Source organism: Pan troglodytes, chromosome 11 (assembly GCF_028858775.2).
Source record: "Pan troglodytes isolate AG18354 chromosome 11, NHGRI_mPanTro3-v2.0_pri, whole genome shotgun sequence".
In the NCBI taxonomy this organism is placed as follows: Eukaryota; Metazoa; Chordata; class Mammalia; order Primates; family Hominidae; genus Pan; species Pan troglodytes.
The window spans coordinates 82,227,211-82,251,549 of record NC_072409.2 but is presented as its reverse complement, the minus strand read 5'-3'; the positions used below and the strand labels follow the sequence as shown (position 1 = coordinate 82,251,549).

The window sequence follows — 24,339 nt, the reverse complement described above, 5'->3', positions numbered from 1 at the left end:
ATTGGCCCCGCCCGCATCCTGCTGATTGGTCCATTTTACAGAGCGCTGATTGGTCCATTTTACAGAGTGCTGATTGGTCCATTTTACAGAGTGCTGATTGGTCCGTTTTTACAGAGTGCTGATTGGTGTGTTTACAAAACTTTAGCTAGACCCAGAGCGCTGATTGATGCTTTTACAATCCTTTAGCTAGACAGAAAAGTTCTCCAAGTCCCCACCAATTAGCTGGACACAGAGCACTGATTGGTGCATTTTTACAGAGTGCTGATTGGTATGTTTACAAACCTTTAGCTAGACACAGAGCACTGATTGATGCTTTTACAATCCTTTAGCTAGACAGAAAAGTTCTCCAAGTCCCCATCAGACCCAGAAGCCCAGCCGGCTTCACCTCTCAGTAGCTTACAGAAAAGGACCCTGCTGCCACAGCACAATACCACAAAGAAAGTCATGCGCTCCTCAGCAGGAAGCCGCCTTCTCCGGGACAGGGACTTTGTTTCCTTCTCAGCTCTATTGCCAGCACCTAGAACTGTGCCCACCTGTCAGATCTGTTATCAGATGGGAACATGGCAGATTTGTTGAATGAATGAAGGAATGAATGAACTATGTGACACTCAAACTTAGCCACCAAATTTAAACTAGAAAAACTGGGTTGTGGTCCCTGATGGACCGTTGGTGCCTTCTTCCTTTGCTGGACGGTGATCCGTGGCTGTTTCTCCGGTGTGTTCGCAGTGGTTGCCTGGCTTGGTAACAAACACTCTTCGGAGCCACAGCCTGTGCTCGGGGTCCTCGCCGCCTCCCAGGCCCTGCGATCTCTTTGCATCCCAGGAGGTCCCGGTTGGTTGCAGTCCTCCTGGGTGACTCAGGAACCAGCCTCTCCTGAAGCACACAGCCTAGGGAGTTTCCGGGGCCAGAGACATCTCCAAGGGAAGGTCAAGGGCCTGGAGGATGTGCGGACCTGACGACAGATGCCCCGCACGCTGGCCGGGACCGGGAAGGGCGGTCAAGTGTTGAAAGGGGCTGGCGGCTGCCAGGCCTGGCGGAGTGGAGCGGGGCGGGGCGCAGCGGGGCGGGGCGGGGCGGGCCTGGAGCTGCACCCGCTTCTGGGTGGACGCACTTGGCGCGCGGCGCGGGATGCAGACGGCTGCGAGGCGCTGGGCACAGGTCAGACGTCAGTACCCGCAGGGGGCTTGAACCTGGAGGAGGGCTCGAAGGGAGAGGGAGCCCCGCCAAGGAACGGGGCTGTGATGGAGAGGGGGTTCCGACTCGCATGGGACCTGCGGGGGAGGGTACGCGGACAGGGAGGGGATACCGACTGGGAGGGGCTCTGGGACAGGGATGGAGGCTCCGCTAGGGGAGGACGGGAGGGGATGGAGGGCCCTGGTGTCGCGGAAGCCCACCTGGGGCCCCCTCCGGGCTGCGGCACCGATGCGCACACTACTCCCACCGCCCCCGAGTGCCTATGTCCGGCTGGCCGCGGCCCTGGAATGAATATTGCTCAGTCCCCCGCGAGTCAGGTCTGCCGCGTTGCCGGGTGAGGGGAAGGTGTGAAGCCCCGGGCCTCCGTCTGCCCCGTGAGTCCGGGGACGCGCGCCCCCAGGGATGCCACCTGGCCCCTGAGCTGTGTCCAGTCACAGCTCACATAGCTCTGGGCACTGGTACCCTGACTGCCTTTCCTTGTTAGCTGCGATACACAAATACATGAGCCAGATCCTTTCCTGAGTCCAGGAAGCCTGGAATCTAATAATACTGGGCGGTGGATAAAGTCCCCCGATACAGTGCTTAGCTTCCGTTAATGGAGCCATGGATGGAAGCGGATGTCAGGCGCAGTGGGGGAGAAATTTGCGGGGGTGGCCCTGTCTAGGGCCAGAGAAACAACCTCTGAAGCTTAGATCCAGCCCTAGAGGGAAGAAAGATGTGAGTTTCAGCCAGGGAAACCTAGCACTTTAAGAAATAGAAACCCTTTCAAAATTTGAGGGCAGGTAGCTCTCCTAAAAGTTGCAGAAATGGCCACTTCTTTCACGTTCTCTTCGACTGCTTTCTGCCGTGTCTGCCGTTTTCCTCCTCCCTCACCTTTTTGTCTCCTAGGGTGGCATAGCCTTCCAAACAGACCTGCCAACGGCATTTTACCTGCAATTTTACACTCATTTTATAGAAAGGATGGCTTATTGTTCACGAGAAACGTGTACTGTTTTTAACCAGATGTGTTATATTTTCAGTATAACCTGGGTGTTGTGCAGTGGGAAATTACGGAAAGAATCAGGACACGTGGTTAGGTAGGGGCCCAGTGGCGTCAGACTTAGCTCTTCGTGACTGCGAACTTCTTGGTTTAATAAGGATATTGGCTCCCTCTGTTCCTGGGGTTTCTGGGAAAAGATATGGAACTGAAATGAAGGTTTCATTGAATATGGCCCACTGATTTTACAAGCAGAGGTGCCTGAGATAAGCAAAAGGTGAGGCATGACCTCTGGCTGTGCATTATTTGTTCTGATATTACAGGAGCCAAGCATTCCATTTCCTTCTTTTTAAAGAGCTTTGATTTCCTCTCACATCTTCATGAAGATGGAAACAGTGCCCCCACTTACTTATCTTCAGGCCACACCTGTTCCCATTTATTCCGTGAGTTCCTCCCGCACCCTTCTGGTTGATGTTGGTTGTGATGGCCGAGGCAAAGTTATTGAATCTCACATTTGGCACCAGTTGTTTCTGTTTCTCATCTCCCCCCTACCTTCAGTTAAACATCAGCTGCTATACTTAGCTGTTCAAAGTACACATGTTAACTGTGTTGGGTGTGATCAAAAGATTATCTCTTCTCCTCAAATGTAAAATGGGTGAGGACAGTTTCACCACACAGAGTCACTCCCCTAGCCAAAGTCCTTGCTATTGCAAAACATTTTATTGTAAGAGAATTAAAGTCACTAGTGTGTCAACTAGTGGTACTTATAGACACATTCCATATTTGTTTCTGTAGACAGATCATAAGACAAACACTAGATTATTCCCAGTATGAGACCATACTGAATATGAACAATTAGAGGCCACAGGTGAGTGCTGTCCTCCTCACACTTTCTTTGAACTCTTAAGCTTCTACCCTTTTAACCAGCCAGCCCTCTCCCCGAAACCTTCACTGAGGCTAGAAACAAACACAAAGAGACTATCTGAATTTTAGCGAATTTTATCTCTCTTTTCTGTTCTTTTGTGTACAAATTAAATGACCACAAACTACACCGCTGGAGGAAAAAGGAAAGCTAAAGGGTCTATCAGCCTTCTGTATGTGATGCAGAGTTCAACTGAATATAGCAAGGTACACACCCGCATTCTCCTTGCCAGGACTTAGATATCATAAGCCATTGTCTTGCTGGTTGTTGAAATCATAATGGGGCTTTATAGAGCACAAGGCGATGTTTGTAAACAGCACTGTTCAGGCAAGATTAGAATCCGTATTTCAAAAATGAGGAGATGGAAACAGAGATATTGTGTATGTGGTCCAGGGTTAGCCAGTAATTAAATGGCAGAGCCGGAACTCAAACCAGCATTCCTTCCAGAATACCACAGCTGCCTCTGGAGTGGTTTTTGTTGTTCTTGCTGAATTTTGTGATGGAAGATTGTGATTTGTTTTTCCTGAACACTTAATATGTTTTCTGACTTGAACCGTCAGAATCTAAATTTAGAAACTCTCGTTTGGTATATTTCATTCCCATCTTTGTTCCATATAATTACAAAAATATCTTAGAGTTGGGTATAACCTTAAAGACTGTCAAGTCCAATGTTGTGGTTTTTCAAAGAAAAAAACCAGATTTAAGAAAAATAAAGCAAGTACCTCATGTTGCTTCCCCAAATCTACTTCATTGGAGAATTGCAGCTAAAAACAATGTTCAGATTATTGCTCCTTCTGTCATGTGGTCCCTTGAGAATTTGCCAAATGTATAAATCCAGTGACTTATTTCGATGTACTCTTTTGGTTTGAGGTCTGTGACAGCAAACATAACCTCCCTGAATCCCGGCCTGAAATGCCTATGTACCTTCTGTTCTAACTGTAGCCGTTATTATAGTGGCTAAAGTTCTAACTTCTGTTCTAACTGTTCTCCTGGTTCCATGACAAACAGAGCTTTACTTGTCTTATTCCTAGCACAGTGCCCATAGCAGGCATACATAAAATGTGGTCAATATGTCAGATAAACATCTGAAAAAGTGTGAGATGTCATTAGAAGTTCATTCAGCTACAAGAACAGAAAACCCTACTACAGCGGCTTAAACAAGTAAGGAGTTTGTTTTTCTCAGAGAAGGAGAAGTCTGGAGGTGAGAAGGCTGGGGCTGGGAAAGGGGTTCCGATATGAACTCATCTAAGACAGGCTCCTTGTGTCTTCCCGCACCACCCTCCTTAGCATGGAGCTCTCATCCTCACTTCCCCAAGTTGCAGCAGAAAGACGGGCAGAGGCATGCTCCAGAAGAGTCGTGTCTTGTCTTTTTTTTCTTTTCTCTCTTCTTTTCTTTTCTTTTCTCTCTCTGTCTCTCTCTCATCTCTTTCTTTCTTTTGAGACGGAGTCTCACTCAGTGGCACAATCTCAGCTCACTGCAACCTCCGCTTCCCAGGTTCAAGTGATTCTCTTGCCTCAGCTTCCGAGTAGCTGGGATTACAGGTGTGCACCACCATGCCCAGCTAATTTTTGTATTTTTAGTAGAGACGGGGTTTCACCATGTTGGTCAGGCTGGTCTTGAACTCCTGACCTTGTGATCTGCCCCACTCGGCCTCCCAAAGTGCTGGGATTACAGATGTGAGCCACCGCGCCTGGCTTATCCTTCTTTATAACAAATAATAATAATAATAGCTTTTCTGGTAGCCCACCCCAAAAGACTTCTTACATGTCATTGGCCAGAACCATATCACATACACACTGTTAACGGTGAGGGAACCTGAGAGAATCTAGTGTTTTAGACAGACACGTTGCCAATACATCAAAATAAGAATTTTGGGCCAGGCATAGTGGCTCACGCCTGTAATTCTAGCACTTTGGGAGGTCAAGGCGGGTGGATCACCTGAGGTCAGGAGTTCAAGACCAGCCTGGCCAACATGGTGAAACCCCATCTCTACTAAAAACACAAAAAATCAGCCAGGCGTGCTAGCAGGCGCCTGTAGTCCCAGCTACTCAGGAGGCTGAGGCAGGAGAATCGCTTGAACCCAGGAAGCAGGGGTTGCAGTGAGCCGAGATCATGCCACTTGCACTCCAGCCTGGACAACAAGAGCGAAACTCCATCTCAAAAAATAATAATAATAACAAAATAGGAATTTTGTTAATAAGGCAGGGGGGAGAATGAACATTGGGTAGGCAGCTAGCAGCATCTGCCGTAGTGTGTTTTATGAGTCATAGATCCTGTCTCTAAATAGGTTGTTATTTGTTTTGGTTTTTTGTTTGTTTTACTAAAAAGCAATGGGTAATGCAGTGGGTCTAGAGGAACTTTTTTAAATGGTAGAGTGCAAGGACCACTCTGAGAACTGCTGATTATGTAGGTCTGGGCTGGGTCTATAAATCTCCATTATGGACTGGCACGCCAGGTCATCTGAGGGCAGGTGGTTGCGGGAATACATTTTGAGAAACACCGAATGTCGGGTAGTTTAGCAGAAGTGCCTTTATTTTATTTCCGTTAGCTTTTTGCCTCACTCCTCTTGAGGATATTACTTTATTTTTTAATTTTCTACTTTGGTCAACATAAATCAATGTATAGTCTTAGAAGTCGTTCGTTGTAGAAGGTTTTTATTGAGTTTATACCGAGTATAGAACCCTAGTGGCAATTACTTTCAATGCTTTGGGTTGTGTTTTTCTGATATTACCATATCCTAAATAGCATGCAAATACGGGCCATTTCTTCTTCTCTTTTCCAGTTCTGGGTAACATCTATTGACATCCTACCAAGAAGGATGAGGGTTTGCTCCTTTACACCCCCACCCTCCCTCTCACCTTCACATCCCTTTCTTTTAAGTTCCCAATACGGTTATATCCTAAATTTTTGATATGTCAATGTTTGGTGTGTATATTATTCCCAACTAAGGCACATGATACACCATGATCTTTACATTCCCCTTCTTGACCAGTCTTTCCTCCCACCCCATGGAATGGGGTGTAGGAATTGCTACATTTTCTTTAGTCGTTTGTTTGAGAACTCATCTCCAAGAACTCATTTCCTGGAGCCAAGGAAACTCATGGGGGCCCTCTGAGTGCTACTAATTGCATGGAGCTGTTGAGTGGGGAGGAAAAGCCAGGCTGCCATCAAGAAGCATTTGGGGTAAATTTTCTAAGCACATCTGAAAAGACAGAGTCTAGAACCTCCACGGTCCCTGTCTGTTGTGATTTATTTTCTCATTCTAAATACATACATACATACGCACTTTTTTTTTCTGTCTAGGCCATCTCTTGTGGAATACATATGTACTTTCATACCCAATTATGTACAGTTTTTGTAATTTTACGCCTTTTTCTTAAAGAAGGCTCCCAAAAGTGTCTAAGAGTCAGGCCCCATAAGACGCAGTTGCTTTTTGAGCTTGTGCCCATTTAAGATGTCACTTTTCTTCCTTCACACTTGATTGCTGGTTTGGCTGGGTATGGGATATTAATCAGAAATCATTTCCTGTCCGAATTTTGAAAACATTTCTCTATTTTATTCTATTTTCTTACGGTGCTGTTGAGAAGCTGATGCCATTCTAATTCCTGATCCCTTGTATTTTGTTTTAATCTCTGGGCATTTGTAGGGTTTTCTTTGTTGTTCATATTCTGATATTTCATGATGCTGTTATTTAATGTTGGGGTGGGATTTTTTGGCAGGGAGATACAGGGAGGTATCAGTCACTGTCCTAGGTATTTTATAGGTCTTTTCAATCCAAAAATTACATTCTTCGGTTCTGAGTGGTTTTCTTCTGTTATATAATTTTCTCGTTCTTTCTTTCTGAAACTTAAATTACTTAGACTGAATCTGCAAATGGGATCTCTTGGATTTGTCTTGTGATTTTATCTTTTTTATTTTAAAAAAATCCCATGTTTTTTAGTTCTAATAAATCTTCCAACACTGCTATTAAATGTTTACATTCTACCATTACATTTTTAATTATCAGGAGCTTTTATTGGCGAGAGGTGTGGTCTTCTAAATGGTTTTTACCATATCCTGTTCTCATTTCATGAGTGCAGTATCTTCTCTTATTTCTCTGAGAATATTAACTCAGTACTTTTTCTACATTTTAAAAGTTTTCTTCAGCTACCTACAATGTCTGTGTCTATTTTCAAAGTGACTTTTAATGTTGCTTTTGGCCTGCCTTTCATGTTGGAAGTTTTATACATGTTTAGGGATGCTGTGCATCATCTGTGAGCATGCTTTGTAAGTTGGCTGGCTTCACTGTAGGGTGGTTAGGCAGAGAAAGCCTTCTTGATGGCTTATCATCTGTCTCTAGTGCTTTCTAGTACATATAATGGGTTTCTCTGTAGAAAGATCTCATTTCTAGCCATTTATTCCTGTTTGAGAAAAGTCACATAATAACTTAGATGTATGTATTATGTCATCTGCTTAACAGCAGAGGTTCTTGTTGTAAGGTGGATAGGTGGAGGTCTAGGATTCAAAATGGGAAATGTGTCCTTGACTCGGCCTCCACTTTGAAGTTGCTGATGTTCTCCACGTTTTCTTTTCTATTGAAAAAGCTCTGAGATACCAGGGAATGAAAACTCTTTGAATTACATGTACAACTAATTTACTTTTTGATAACCATTTGCAAAATATCGATTATATTGGGAAAACATTTTTCTAATACCTCTAGAATTTGGGACAGAATTTCTGCCCTTGAAGGTCACCCTCCAAATCCATGCAATTTTTCCCTTGTACAGCCCCACAGTGATCATCAAAACTTGGAGCAGATTCATCTTTTTTTTTTTTTTCCCTGGGAAAGGTTTAGATCACGTGAAGGGAACAGATACTACGTTTGATAGGAATGGTTCCTGCTTTAGCTTCCTAAGGCCTCTCACTTGGAAAGCCTGCCCATTAGACCCTGGATTTTTTGCTGTTAGCTTTTCCTTCTTAGGCGACTTCAACAAAGACTGCAAACTCCCTGACAGCACGGGCCCAGGCTTGTCACCTCTGCAACTCCATCACCCAGAACAGTGCCTTATGCATAATAGGCACTTGATAAATGTTAGTTGACTTAAATTGACCCTATTATCTGTTTTAAACTAGCCCTTCCTACCTGTCCCCTTGCTATTTCCTCTGTTTCTCTTACATCCTTTTATGTCACCACCTCTTGGATGATGCTACCTCATTCTCAAATCTGATGGTATGGAATAGCTATAAGAAAACAAACTTGAAAGATCTCTAACTACTAGGACTCTAAGTAGAATTTCCAGGATTCAAAACTCCCATATCACCTTACTAAATATCTAATTATTTCTTAGGTTATCACCAACCACCCTGCATCGAGTCCCTCCTGAGCCACAGTTCAGTTTGGATTATTTTTTTCCTCATGTTCCATCCCTTGACTGTAGTGCCCTTCCCTTCCTTCCAGTGTCTTTGATCGGCCTCTACTTTGATCCAGAGCTTCTCTTTGATCTGTTCTAATGGTCATTTTTCTGCCTCCTCCCCTACATTGATCTACAATCTGGCATATTTTATACATTATACAAAGCACATTGTTGTGCTGATTTCAGAATACCTACCTGTCAATCAGACAGACATCTTTTCAAACCTAACTCAGACCCATGATGAAAGTCTCTCTCTTCTGGCCATTACTGAGACAGCTCCTGCTCTGGTCTCACTGGGACTGTTTATTTCTCTATGGGAGGCTTTAGAACGTAACTAAACTACAGTGCAAAACAGTGATCTGTAGATTAGTGTTTCTTAATCATCAGCAGTAACAATAGAATCTAAACTCCCAGGGACCTGGAGACTTGGCTGAGAACAGCCTGACATAAGTGCAGTCTCTCTTAATACTAAAAAATTTATGCTACCCCAAAATATGTCTGTATCTGTTTTCAAATGAAAATCATTTTTCCAGAATCTTCAGGTGAAATTGATACTCCAGGATTATGTTCATCTTGTGATTTCAGATATCATCTGGGGGGAGAGGATTCGCACATATGCTAGTCTGTGAGACACAGTAGTAGAAATCAAAGGACTTACCTAGCTCTAAGAATTGTACGAAAATAGTGATGGTACCAACAATTTTACCAATGGCTAGATTTAGGAGATGGTGTTCTCTTGATTCAAGATTAAGGCTAAGCTCATCAGTTTAGTTCAGTTTAAGAACTATTATTATATATCAAGCTTGTGCTAGTTTATGATGGAGATGATAAGGTCTCTGCTCTTGAAGATTCTGTAGACTAATGGGCAAGACATATGTCACTATATAATTTTAATATAACATGGTAAGTGATAAAAATCATGGTATGTATAAGGTCCTTTGAAAACACACAGGTGGGGCACTTAGCCCAGCCTGGAGACTCACAGAGGCTTCCTGCAGGAGATAAGGCCTAAAAACGGAAACCAAGTAAGAGGAATGAAAAGGACATGCAATTTAGAGGGGACAACATCAGCAAAGGGGACACTGTCAGGTTCACGGTGGGAAGAATTGGGAGGTGACGCTGGAGAGGAGCCACATTCAGGTATACACAATGCAAGGGGATGTGGACCCCTCCACAGGCTGCTGGTTAGCCAATGGAACATTTTCCATCCTCCAGTAGGGTAGTCAGATATACACGGAAGGTGGATGACTGGCTGCGGGGTGGAAGAAGAATTCATGGACAGCAGGACTAGAGGCCTCGCAGTGTTTAGGAAAAAGACAATGAGAGCCCAAATGAGATCATTGCCGCAGGCACAGAAGGGAAAGAGAAAATACCAGGATACTTGGGGAAGCAAATTTAGCAGAATTTTGGTGTCTTTGGGGGCAATGGTGAGGGGAGAAGAGTCCAGAATGACTCCCAGGATTCTGGCTTTCTGGGTGACTGGACGTTAAGCCATCACCCAAGTTTGGGATATGAGAAGAGAAGCCGATTTGGTGGGGAAAAAAGATGGTGAATTCAGTCTTGGACATACTGACTTGAGGTGTCTAAGAAACATCTGTATGTTTATGTGCATGTCTGTCTATTCAGCAGGTTGTTGGATCTATGAGTCTGAGACTTAGAGACAAGGTCAGAGCTAGAGATGAAGTTGTGGGAGTCACCACTGTGCAAGTGGTGATTAATCCATGGGTGTGCATGAGAGTTCTTGCAAGGGGAAGAGGAAACGGAAGTAAGGGCTTATGCAAGGAGGATTGTTGAGTAAAGTGGAAGGCCCAGCCTCTGCCTGCTCACTAATGTCAGTGCTGAACAAGCCCACTGGCAGTGGATGCTGAGGGAAGGAAGGAAGGAGTCTGTTTGTAAGCTTGAGCACTTTTTCTAAGAGGTGGAGAAGGCAGAGAGCCCAAGCCTTGAAGAAATGTTCCTTAGTGGCCTGGCATCTCGGAAATTTGACTCCATGACTTTGGAGTGATCTTTCCATTATTTTCCTTGAGCACCCAGAAAGAGAATTCTGAACTAAATGTATTCTTTCACATGGCTGAGTTAAGGATAGTGTTAATTACTGAAATATATGTAAGGTTTTTTTTTTTTTTTTGGTTGTTTGAAAACTAAGCCCACCTTTGAAGTCCAGAGATGTCCTTTCACTCTAATGTATGCTGAGGTGGCAACTGGTAACTGCTTCTTTGTAGGTAATAGCCATAGCCTTAGTTTCATCCTCCTTTCTCCATGACTAAAACTTGCTCCAACTTCTGCATTTTGTTTTTATGATGTATTAATGAGGAGCAAAGACATAAAGGGGTTTCAGAATTTGGAAGAGCCATGGAGAGTCCCTCTTCCAAACTCCCTATTTAACAAATAAAGAGGCCGGGTGCGGTGGCTCACGCCTGTAATCCCAGCACTTTGGGAGGCCGAGGCTGGCGGATCATGAGGTCAGGAGATCGAGACCATCCTGGCTAACACAGTGAAACCCCATCTCTACTAAAAATACAAAAAATTAGCTGGGTGTGATGGCGGGCGTCTATAGTCCCAGTTACTCAGGAGGTTGAGGCCAGAGAATGCCGTGAACCCAGAAGGTGGAGGTTGCAGTGAGCCGAGATCATGCCACTGCACTCCAGTCTGGGGGACACAGCAAGACTCTGTCACAAAAAAAAAAAAAAAAAAAAATTAGGACCCTGAGAGGCAATGTGTCTTGCTCAAGGTCACAGAGTGAATTCCTAGCAGCATTCAGGCTAGGACCCAGGTATTCTGACTCAGTGGCCAGTGTTCTTGTTAGATAGTGAGAAAATAGAATTTAGTCCAATTTGTTTTTCAATCTCGAATTCAGGATCCAGCAAAACTGCCTAATTTTCATGACAGTTTGAAGAAAGGCCCAGATCAAATGCCTCCCCCTCTGTGAGGCCTACCCAGTTTCTCAGGTGAGAGTTACCCACTTTGTGTGCTATGTGCTAGGACTGCTACCAGTACGTCCCAGGACAATCAGTCTTTCACAAGTATTGTCATGTGGCACTTAACGACAGGGACATGTTCTGAGAAATGGGTTGTTAGGCGATTTTGTTGTGTGGACATCCTAGAGTGTACTTATACAAACCCAAATGGCATAGCCTACTACACATCTAGGCTATGCGGTGTATACTGTCAGTACTGAGCATACGCACTGTTAGCAGATGCTGAAGGGAGTCTGTAGGCGTGAGCACTTTTTCCAAGAATTGACTTCAAACCTGTACAGCACGTTACTGTACCACACACTGTAGGCAGTTATAGCACAGTGGTAAGTATGTGTGTATCTAAACATGGAAAACATGCATTAAACATACGGTATTATGGCCAGGTGCAGTGGCTTACACCTGTAATCCCAGCACTTTGGGAGGTGGAGGCGGGCAGATCATGTGAGGTTGGAAGTTCGAGACCAGCCTGACCAACATGGAGAAACCCTGCCTCTACTAAAATTACAAAATTAGCCAGGCGTGGTGGTGCTTGCCTGTAATCCCAGCTACTGGGGAGGCTGAGACAGGAGAATAGCTTGAACCCGGAAGGTGGAGGTTGCCATGAGCTGAGATCACGCCATTGCACTCTAGCCTGGGCAACAAGAGCGAAACTCCGCCTCAAAAATAAAATAAAATAATTAGCCAAGCGTGGTGGTGCACACCTGTAGTCCCAGCTACTCAGGAAGCTGAGGCAGGAGGATCACTTGAACCCTGGGGACGGAGGTTGCAGTGAGTTGAGATCGTGCCACTGCACTCCAGCCTGGGTGACAGAGTGAGACCTTGTCTCAAAAAAAAGAAAAAAAAAAGGTATTATAATCTTATGGGGCCACCATCATACATGCCGTCTGTTATTAACCAAAATGGCATTATGCGGCACCTGACTGTATACAGCTCTCTACTAGATTATAAACTCCTTGCAGATAAAACTATTCATTTTATCATTATCCATTATATTATTTCCTTAGCACCCAGAAGAATCCTGTATTTAATTGGCTCATATGGAAAATTTTAGAAAGAGAGAGACATCGGGGCTCAGACTATCTTCTGATCAGGAACCAAAATGAGCTGGGAGGTAACAGAGTTCTTTTTCATAGTAATTGTGTTCCATATCATGGTGAAATCGTGCCAGAACAAGCTTCAGACTCTTTCTGGTCTTACTCCTTCTGACCGTGCTGTTCCAAAGAACTTCCCATACAGGAAATAACAATGATGGCAGTAGCTGTCAAATTCTAAAGACGGGGATAGACTCTGGACCTCCTCAGGCCCCTGAGCCCACTGTAGAGCAGGGACGTGACATAACTGAAGTTCAGGACTGCGGCCACAGTCACATCCACCTGTGAGCAATGGAGGACTTTCAACACAGAACTCTCTGCATCCCCTGCATTCTGTTACTAAGCAGCTCATAGAACACGAAGAGGTATTAACCTTGTTATTTGCAGAGTTACAAAAAGCTGAGTCAGGTATTCCAAAGCAAACCCAGACCAGAAGCCACCTGAGAGTTCGTGCTGGCAAGGACAGATTCAGAATGTACAAAAACGATGAAAATAATATTCTATGATCACCCTATAACCTACTTCCTTACTGACCAAACACATGTCTCATTCCCATTAAAAAGTTATGCTCAGCCACTGCCCTCTCTAGGATTATGTGATGTTAAACAGTAATTCTGCCCATTTAGGGTCAGCTACTCAAAAGCAAAGAACAGCAACTTTAGGTCAAAATATATTCTTCCAGGAGAGAAGCCCAAGTCTCTCCCCTATTATTGCGGGAATAGTGTACGAGCACCAGACTAGAGAGGAAGCTAACACTTATTAAACATGTATTCTAGTCAGCTGCTAGACATTTTCAGGTAAGCCTCACAGGATCCCTCCAAGGTGGTATTAATGTCCCTGTTTTAGAAGGAGGAGTACTGAGATTCAGAGACATTAGAGAACTTGTCCAAGGTCTTACCAGTAAAAGTGGCAAAACCAGGATTGAACTTAGGTCTGACACTACATAGTTCATATTCTATTATGTGACTATATTCCTCCTTAAAGGAAAATTTAGGAATTCGGTTTCCTTTAGGAAGATGTAGGAAATAGAATGTACTGAAACTAAGACAACAGTTGACTTAAGGCTTTTCTAACTCAGCCTTCCTAAGGCCCATGTGTGAGCTGGTTTCTATCCTTTCCCTGAGACTCTTGGGCACATAGGACCATAATGTCTGTTTGATTTTACTTTTAAGTATATTCTTTTGGTCAGTCCCAGTCTAACAAAATTTTAAGATTTAATGCATTCTATCCATGCAAGAGAATTACATGTGGTTTTGCTTGCTAAAGAAGGTGGAAATGATATAGGGTAAAGAGAGTAAGTGACATTATCTAGTTCACTCCCACCATATGGACGATTGGCTGCAACTGCCTCTCAGCCTTTGCATGTGTTATTTGCTCTGACTAGAACTCTGCCCACACTACCTGACTAATGCCTGTGTGTTTTTCCAGGAAGCTTTCATGACACTACCCTCTATAATCTTTCTCCTATTTCCTCCAGGCTGAATAAGAATCTTCCCTTTGTTTTCATTGTTATGAGTGTTGTCTGTATACTCTAGTAAATTATTTTTATGTGAATCATAATAGTTTAATTAATCAGTCTTCTGATTCACAGTTTGAGCTGGCTATAGGCAAGGTCCTTCTGTAAAGAGTTGATGAAATCTACTTTTAAGAGTAGAAGGATAGACAAGATGCCAAGACAATTCAATAGGGAAAAAGAATAGTCTTATTAACAAATGGCTGGGACACTTGGATATTCACATGTGAAAGAATAAAGTTGGATTCCTACCTCACACCATATACAAAAGTTAAGTCAAAATAGATCAGAGGTCAGGTGCAGTGGTTCACACCCGTAATCCCAGCACTTTGGGAAGCCAAGGCTGAATCACCTGAGGTTAGCAGTTCTAGACCAGCCTGGCCAACATGGTGAAACCTTGTCTCTATTAAAAATACAAAATTATCCAGGTGTGGTGGCGCATTCCTGTAATCCCAGATACTCAGGAGGCTGAGGCGGGAGAATCGCTTGAATGTAGGAGGCGAAGGTTGCAGTGAGCCGAGATTGCACCATTGCACTCCAGCCTGGGAGATGAGCAAAATTCAGTCTCAAAAAATAAATAAATAGATCAGAAACATAAATATAAGAGCTAAAACTACAATTCTTAGAAGAAAACATAGAAGTGGGTTTTCTGACCTTTGGTTAAGCAGTGGTTTCTTGGATATAACGTCAAAAGCACAAACAAAAGAAAAAAACAGATAAATTGGACTTCATCAAAATTACAAGCTTCTGTGCTTCAAGGACAGCATCAAGAAAAGACAACTCACAGAATGGGAGAAAATATTTGCAAATAATATATCTGTTAAGAAACCTGTATCTAGAACAAAGAACTATTACAACTCAATAATATACAAGTAATCCAATTAAAATGGGCAATGTATTTGAGTAGGCATTTCTCCATGTGCCCAATAAGCACATGAAAAGATGCTCAACATCACTAATCATTAGGGAAACAAAACAACAAAATACCACTTCATACCCACTAGAATGGCTAAATGAAAAAAGACATAACAAGTGTTGGCAAAGATGTGAAGAAACTGGAACTCTAACACATTGCTGGTGGGATTGTGAAAGGGTCTAGCCACTTTTGAAAAGTCTGACAGTTTCTCAAAATGTTAAACATAGAGTTACCATCTGACCAAGTATTCCACTCCTAGGTATACAGTCATCACCCTTTATCTGCAGGGGATATGTTCCAAGACCCCCAGTGGATGCTAAAACCATGGATAGTTAGTTCCAAACTTTATATACACTATGTTTTTTCCTAGATGTATATACCTATGATAAAGCTTATATAAATTAGGTATAGTAAGAGATTAACAATAATAGTTGGACTATATTAGAACTATATGTGTACTAGAACAATTACAACAATATACTGCTCACAATTTCATGGATGAAGATTCATTTTTACTGTAGATCTTAGCAACCTCAGCATACTATTTTTTTCTTTCGTTATTAAGAACTTTCATGTTTCCACTTAAACAAAACACTTGACAACTTCTCTTTGGCATATTCAAACTGCCAGCATCGCTACTTTTTCATTTTGGAGCCATTAGGTAAAATAAGGGTTATGTGAACACAAGCACTGTGATACCATGACAGTCAACCTGATAATCCAGACAGCTTACTAAGTGACTAATGGTTATGCTGGAGAAAGCGATGATTCATATCCAGGGTGGGATGGCATGAAATTTCCTTATGCTACTCAGAATGGTGTGCAATTTAAAATTTCTAAATTATTTGTTTCTTGAAGTTTTGATTTAATGGTTTTGGACCACAGTTGACTGCAGGTAACTGAAACTGCAGAAAGCAAATCCATGGATAAGGGGAGACTACTGCATATCCAAGAGAAATGAAAACATCTATACACACAAAAACATGCAGTTGTTCACAGCATCATTATTCATAACAATTCAAACGTCCATCTACTAACAAGTGAATAAATAAAATGTGACACATCCACACAATGGAATATTATTTGGCCATAAAAAGGAATGAAGTAGCCGGGCGTGGTGGCCCACACCTGTAATCCCAGCACTTTGGGGGCCAAGGCAGGCAGATCACGAGGTCACCAGTTCGAGATCAGCCTGGCCAATATGGTGAAACCCCATCTCTACCATAAATATAAAAATTAACCAGGCATACTGGCGAGCGCTTGTAATCCCAACTACTCGGGAGGCTGAGGCAGGAGAATCGCTTGAACCCGGGAGGTAGAGGTTGCAGTGAGCCGAGACCACGCCACGCACTCTAGCCTGGGCAACAGAGCCAGATTCCGTCTCAAAAAAAAAAAAAAAAAAAAAAAAAGGAGCCGGGGGCGGTGGCTCACGCCTGTAATCCCAGCACTTTGGGAGGCCGAGATGGGTGGATCACAAGGTCAGGAAATCAAGACCATCCTGGCTAACACGGTGAAACCCCGTTTCTACTAAAAATACAAAAAATTAGCTGGGCATGGTGGCAGGCGCCTGTAGTCCCAGCTACTCGGGAGGCTGAGGCAGGAGAATGGCGTGAACCGAGGAGGTGGAGCTTGCAGTGAGCAGAGATCGCACCACTGCACTCCAGCCTGGGCGACAGAGCAAGACTCTGTCTCAAATAAATAAATAAATAAATAAATAAAGGAATGAAGTGCTGATACATGCTATACCATGAATGAATCTTGAAAACATTATGCTGAGGGAAAGAGGCTGCATCTTGTATGATTTAATTTATATAAACTGTCTAAATTAGGCAAATCCACAGAGACGGAAAGCGTATTACTGATTGCCAGGGGCTGGGGGTGCTGGCGGGAAATGGGAATGACTATCAATGTGTATGGGATTTCTTTGGGGGTTGGTAAAAGCATTTTAAAATTGAATAGTTGTAATTTTATATAAAATTAGATAGCAATAATGGTTGCACAACTGTTAGTAAACCAAAAAATACCAAATTAAACACCTTAAAAGGATAAATTTTATGGTATGTAAATTACATGGTGGATTTTTTTTTTTTTTTTAAGTAGAAGAGTAATGGCAATAAAGTACGGAGAACCATCTTAGGGTGACTTTCAGAGCCATCAGGAAAAACTGTCACAGAAATAAAAAGTAAAAAAACTTAGTAAAGTTGTTGAAATAGTTGTAGCTTGTTATACACCTGAGAGTTATTTTTCACAGTGATTTAGTAATTAAATCTATAAAAGGAAATGTGTTAATTGGCCAAGCCTGGTGGCTCACACCTGTAATCCCAGCAATTTGGGAGGCTGAGGCAGGTGGATCACCTGAGATCAGGAGTTCGAGACCAGCCTGGCCCGACAGAGGGAGACTCTGTCTCAAAAAATAAACAGAAAATGTAAAAAATAAAGGGAAATGTAAGTGTGAATTGATGAATGGATAAATAACATATGGCGTTATGGGCAGAATTTTGTCTCCCCCACCTCCAAGTGTATGTGACGAAGTCCTCACCTCCAGTGCCTCAGAATATGCCTGTGTTTGGAGATAGGGTCTTTAAAGAAGTAATCAAGTTAAAATGAGGTCATTAGGACAGTAATCCAATATGACTGATATCCTTTAAGAGGAACTTTAGGGCCGGGCGCGGTGACTCACACCCGTAATCCCAGCACTTTGGGAGGCCAAGGCGGGTGGATCACCTGAGCTCAGGAGTTCCAGACCAGCCTGGCCAACATGGTGAAACCCCGTCTCTACTAAAAATACAAAAAATTAGTCAGGCGTGGTTGCAGACACCTGTAATCCCAGCTACTCAGGAGGCTGAGGCAGGAGAATCACTTGAACCCAGGAGGCGGAGGTTGCAGTGAGCCAAGATTGTGCCACTGCACTCCAGCCTGGGCAACAAGAGCGAACCTCTGTCTGAAAAAAAAAGGAACTTTAGACACAGACACACACAGAAAGAAGACCATCTGAAGACACAGGGTGAAGGCGGTCATCTGCAAGCCCAGGAGAGAGGCCTCAGAAGAAACCCATTCTGCCAACGCATTGGTCTCAGACTTCCAGCTTCCAGAACTGTTAGAAGATAAATGGCTGTGGTTTAAGTCCCCCAGTCTGTGGGCCTTTGTTACAGCAGCCCTGGCAAACAGTACAGATTTGGGTACCAAGAAATAGGGTGCTGGTGAGCAGACGTGGCTTTGGAACTAAACAGTGAGTAAGGGCTGGAAGAGTTTGGAGGTGCATGTTGGAAAAGGCCTAAATTGCCTTAAAGAGACTGTTGATAGAAATGTGGACATTAGCTGGGCACTGTGGCTCACGCCTGTAATCCCAGTACTTTGGGAGGCTGAGGCGGGTGGATAACTTGAGGTCAGGAGTTCAAGACCAGCCTGGCCAACATGGTGAAACCCCGTCTCTACTAAAATTACAAAAATTAGCCAGGCGTGGTGGCATGTGCCTGTAATCCCAGCTACTCAGGAGGCTGAGGCAGAAGAATTGCTTGAACCTGAGAGGCAGAGGTTACAGTGAGCTGAGATAGCACCACCACAGCACTCCAGCCTGGGCAATAGAGCGAGACTCAAAGGAAAAAAAAAAAACAACAACAGAAATGTGGACATTGAAGGTGATTCCAGTGAGGACTGAGAAAGAAAGAACAGAGCTGTAGAGAAAGCACCTATCAGCTGGGCACTGTGGCTCACACCTGTAATCCCAGCACTCTGGGAGGCCAAGACAGGTGGATCACCTGAGGTCAGGAGTTTGAGACCAGCCTGGCCAACATGGTGAAACCCCATCTCTACTAAAATACAAAACTTAGCCAGGTGTGGTGGCATGCACCTGTAGTCCCAGCTACTCGGGGAGCTGAGGCAGGATAATTGCTTGAGCCCGGGGGGCAGAGGTTGCAGTGAGCCAAGATCATGCCACTGCACTCCAGCCTGGGTGACAGAGAGAAACTCCGTCTCCACAAAAAATAAAAAGAAAAAAGAAAAAGAAAATGCGTCTATCATCTTAGAGAATACATGTATCATCAGGAACAGCATGTTGGTTGAAATATGAATGTTAAAGGTACTTCTGGTGAGAACTTGGACAGAAATGAGAACATGGTATTAGAAACTAGAAGAAAGATGGACCTTGTTATACAGTGGCAAAGAAATTTGTTGAATTGGATTCTCATGTTTCATGGAAAGCAGAACTTATAAATGATGAACTTGGATATTTAGCTGAGGAGATTTCTAAGCAAAATACTGAAGGTGGCCTGATTTCTTCTTGCTGCTCATAGTAAAATATGAGAGGAGAGAGATAAACTAAAAAAGGAATTTTTAGAAAAAAAGGAACCAAAACTTTTGGAAAACTCTCAGTCTATCCATTCTACAAAAAATGAGAAAGCACATTCTGGAGAAAAGACCAAGGGTGTGGCTGAACCCCCATCTGAAAAGATGGCCAATGTGATGCATGGATACAGTCAACCAACTCAGCAAGTCGGGAACAGAGATGTGGTTTTCCCAGGAACATCTGTGGAGGGCCCTCTTGTCAAATGGCCTCGCCCCCTATGGATTGCATAGGAGGCCAACAAGGTTTTTGAGAATTTATACCAGCAGACATTGCCAGTTTGGACCAAAGGAGACAGAAATAGGAAGAAATGAAGGAAGATTCTCAGACTTCTGGAATTCTGCAGGACCAGCCAGTACAGCGATATGGCTATGATCATGAGTTATCCTTAAAGGAAAGAGAAGAATGACCCTGAAGCTAGTTCAGAGATCTGCCAGGTTGCTACTGCCACCTTGGGCCCAGGGCACACAGATTCAGGGGCAGGACTGGTGCCATTTCCTTGGTTTCAGCAGGCCAGGATGCCCCAGCCCAGGACCAAGGGTTGGGGCCACCATTTAGGGTAGAGGAATCAGGGTGATGGCCCTGGAAGGCAGGGCCACCCTGTGGACCCAGTCAACAGAACACTGAGCTAAAAAGGATTATTCTCAAGCCTTGGAATTGGGCTGGGCGCGGTGGCTCACGCCTGTAATCCCAACACTTTGGGAAGCTGAGGCAGGTGGATCAGGAGTTGGAGACCAGACTGGGCAACATGGTGAAATCCTGTCTCATATAAATAGCCTTGCATGGTGGCTCATGCCTGTAATCCCAGCTACTTGGGAGGCTGAGGCAGGAGAATCACTTGAACCCAGGAGGCAGAGGTTGGAGTGAGCCAAGATTGTGCCACTGCACTCCAGCCTGGGCGACAAGGGTGAAATGAAACTCTGTCTCAAAAAAAAAAAAAAAAATTGAACGGAATTTGCCCTACCAGGTTCCAGGACAGGAGATCCATGACCACTTTCTTCTTTCCAATGTCCCACTTTTAAACTAGAAATGTCTATGCTCTGCCTGTCCTGTTTGGGAAGCAGATAATTTCTTGTCTGGTCGTAAAGGTTCACAGCTGGAGAAGAATTTTGCCTCAGGATGAACCATACCTCAAATCTCACCCATACCTGGTTTAGACGATACTTACATGAGATTTTGGACTTACAGTTGATGCTGGTCTGGGTTAAGACTTCTGGCACTGTTGGGATGGGGATGAGTGTATTTTGCATATGAGAACGACATGGATTTTCAGGGAGCAGAGGACAGGGTGTTATGGGCTGAGTGTGCTCTCTCCAGATTCAAATGTTGAAGTCTTATCTCCCAGTACCTCAGGATGTGACTCTTTTGAGATAAGATCTTTAAAGAAGTAATTAAATTAAAATGAGATCATTAGGGTGGGGCCCAAATGCAGTATGAGTAATGTCCTCATAAGAACACAGACACACACAAGAGGATGACTATGTGAGGACACTGAGAGAAGATGGCCACCTCCAACCCAAGGAGAGAGGCCTCCAGAACTGAGAATGTAAATGATTGTTTAATCTGCCCAGTGTGTGGTACTGTGTTACCAGCCCTAGCAACCAGTATATGTGGTGTACCCACACAACGAAGTACCATTCAGCCATCAAAAGGACTCAGTGCTGATTCATGCTTACAACATGGAGAAACCTGGGAAATATCGTGCCAACAGAAAGGGCCAGTCACAAAAGGCCACATATTATATAATTCAATTTATGAATTGAAAGGCAAACCTGTAGAAATATAAAATGACTGGTAGCTGCCTGCTGGACACCCTGCAATGCACAGGACAGCCCCACAACAAAGACCCCTGTGGCCCAGAGTATCAGCAATGCCGAGGCTGTGAGATCCTGCTCTCACCCAGGCCTGCTTCCCAAAGCCCTTTAGTCCTGAAGAGAGAAGAGAACAGGCTGCCTTCTTTCTTTGTTATTGAAATCCCACTTACTCCCTCTTAGAGCATGCTCTTCTCCCTTTAAGACCAGCCCTGGCTGGTCTCCACCACATGTAGATGGGGCTGGGGAAGGAGAAGACTGGTGAGAGTGAGGGGTTTCTTTTCCTTTTTTTTTTTTGTTTTGAGATGGAGTCTTGCTCTGTCTCCCAGGCTGGAGTGCTGGAGTGCAGTGGCGCGATCTCAGCTCACTGCAACCTCTGCCTACTGGGTTCAAGAGATTCTCCTGCCTCAGCCTCTTGAGTAGCTGGGATTACAGGTGCCCACCACCACGCCTGGCTGATTTTTGTATTTTTAGTAACAGACAGGGTTTCACTATGTTGGCCAGGCTGGTCTTGAACTCTTGACCTCAGGCAATCCGCCCGCCTCAGCCTCCCAAAGTGCTGGGATTACAGGCATGAGCCACTGCACTGGGTTTTGTTTTTTTCTTTTTTTTTTTTTTGAGACAGGGTCTCTTCTGTTGCCCAGGCTGGAGTGCAGTGACATAATCATGGCTCACTGCAGCCTCAGCCTCCCGAGTAGCTGGGACTACAGGCACGCACCACCACACCCAGCTAATTTTTTTTCTCTTCTTTTCTTTTCTTTTCTTTTTTTTTTTTTTTTTTTTTTTTTTTTTTTTTTTTTTGGTAGAAATGGAGTTTCACCATGTTATCCAGGCTAGTTTCTTCCTTTTTTTTTTTTTTTTTGAAACTAAATCTTGCTTTATCACCCAGGCTATAGTGCAGTGGCTCAATCTCAGCTCACTGTAACCTCTGCCTCCTGGGTTCAAGCTATTCTCATGCCTCAGCCTCCCGATTAGCTGGGACTACAGGTGCCCGCCACCATGCCCAGCTCATTTTTGCATTTTTAGTAGAGATGGGGTTTCACCATGTTGGCCAGCCTGGTCTCGAATTCCTGACCTCAGGTGATCCACCCACCTCAGCCTCCCAATGTGCTGGGATTACAGGCGTGAGCCACCGCGCGCAGCCCCCGGGCTAGTCTTAAAGGGAGAAGAACATGCTCTAAGAGGGAGTTAAGTGGGATTTAAATAACAGAAAGAAGGCAGCCTGCTGTCTTCTCCCTTCAGGACTTAAAGGGTTTTGGGAAGCAGGCCTGGGTGAGAGCAGGATCTCACAGGCTCGACATTGCTGATACTCTGGGCCACAAGAGTCTTGGCTGTGGGGCCATCCTGTGCTTTGGAGGATGTTCAGCAGTGTCCCTGGTCTCCACTCAGAGAAGCCAGAGTGCCACCACCAGTCCCCGTTGTGAGCCACTGGACTCAAGAATGACCTAATGGCTTAACCTTGTACTGTGACAGAGCCTGAGTTGCCTGAATTTTAATGATACAAAGAATTTTAATTATACTAATTTTATTTTATTTTAATTTTTTTGTGAGACGGAGTTTCGCTCTTGTCGCTCTTCTTGCTTGTCTCGCCAACATCTCATGAAAAACCTTCTAGGACAGCTGGGATACCTCCAATTCATTCTTTTTAATGGTTATATAGCATCTCATAGTAAAGATAAAATATAATTTATTCATTCAAACACGTGGTTGGAACTTGAGTAGAGGCCCAAGCTCTCTGGGGTATTTGGGATCTATATATTTTGTGTCTGCCGCCACAAACTGGGAGACATTTGCTTTAACTCTCCACCTGTGGGAGCAACGTAATGTTAGAGAGTGCTGGTTGCCAAGCCTAGGCACTCGAGGAGAAAAACAAAATTCACCTTCCCCCTTTTTCTGATCCTTCCATTCATCTGGACATCTCTTCTTTCACCATTTCCTGCTTTCCCCCCTCTAAAATAAGGGAAAATTACTGCTTTATTTTTTTAAAGCACCATATCAAGTTTTACTTTTAACTACAGCCAAATGGCATCAACCATAATTTCTCCTTTCCTTGGCACCATTTCCTCTCTCTTCTTCTGTGCCTCTGCTTCCCTCTGGTTTCCTTGCTCCTCATTCTCCCTTACTCTTGCCTCCATTTTCTCTTTCTGACTCCTTCTATCTTATCTTCTATTTCACTTATCTCAAATGAGAGAGAGAGAGAAGGAAGGAGAGAGGGAGGGAGGGAAGGATCCAATGATCTCCCTAGATATGAAATAAAAAGGAACAGTTGCCCAAACCTCCAGTCTTCTTGGTTGCCAGCTTGGTTGCTATTTTTAATACTAGGCCATAGCAGCAGATCAGCCACGGATTTAATAGGGAGATTCTAGAAATGAGAGTCATGGAAGTGTTGAGATGAGGTCTTCACACATCCCTAGCCGACTGAAAAAGCTATGCATCTATGGGGAAGACCTGAGACAGCACAGCAGAAAGTGAAAGGCAAAGTTACTACTTGTCCGAAACATTCAATCCTCCCCTCACACTCCCATCATATCTCATGTGAAATTAAAAAAAGAGGAAATATATTGAAATAAGAAAGTTGGGGAATTTGCCTTTGTGAAAGCACTTATTTTTTTCCTTTGGAGACAGGGTCTCACTCTGTCACCCAGCGGTGGAGTGACACGGAGTGTCAGCGGTGCGATCACGGCTCACTGCAGCCTCAACCTCACAGGCTCAAGCAATCCTCCCATCTCAGCCTCCCGAGTAGCTTGGACTATGGCATGCCCTTCCATGCCCAGCTAATTTATTTTTAGTAGAGACAGGGGTCTCACTATGTTGCCCAGACTGATCTTGAACTCCTGGGCTCAAGCAATCTTCCTACCTCAGCCTTCCAAAGTGCTGGGATTACAGGTGTGAGCCACTGCACCTGGCCTAAAAGCATTATCTGATATTTGTTTTCCTATTTGTAAGTTTGTCCTTAGATTGAAAGGTTTTATTGTATATTGCACACACCAGTTGTGTATATTAGGAAACATTCCTTAAGTATTTTTTTATTTAACATTTATTTCATTTAAATGTTTTTAATGCTAAACCACAGCAGGGGCTTAGCCTATATTTGGAAAATGGGTTATCCAAATTATTTAGAAGTCCAAATTTTTATTGTTCTACTTGAAGTTATTTATTACCTTGTTCCTCCTGTAACTAAAAGTGACTCATCCTCCATCTC

The 24,339-nt window shown here is 43.9% G+C and overlaps 1 protein-coding gene across 9 annotated transcripts in view; it reads left to right on the top strand.

Moving 5' to 3' along the window:
- The window catches only part of PRSS3 (serine protease 3), a 68,477-nt gene that overhangs the window by 19,127 nt on the left and 25,011 nt on the right, over positions 1-24,339 (top strand). Inside the window, exons 1-2 of one of the 9 annotated variants that reach the window (XM_063788699.1) lie at positions 1,108-1,158; positions 12,469-12,575. The exons of 1 other annotated variant lie outside the window; for it this stretch is intronic. In XM_063788699.1, coding sequence (XP_063644769.1) covers positions 12,564-12,575 — 12 coding nt within the window. In that variant the 5' untranslated portion in view covers positions 1,108-1,158; positions 12,469-12,563. Of the gene's footprint in view, positions 1-916; positions 1,159-4,083; positions 4,294-11,343; positions 11,435-12,468; positions 12,576-24,339 lie in introns of those variants that run through there. 7 more of the 9 variants (XM_063788698.1, XM_063788701.1, XM_063788702.1 and 4 more) reach the window with 7 other exon arrangements.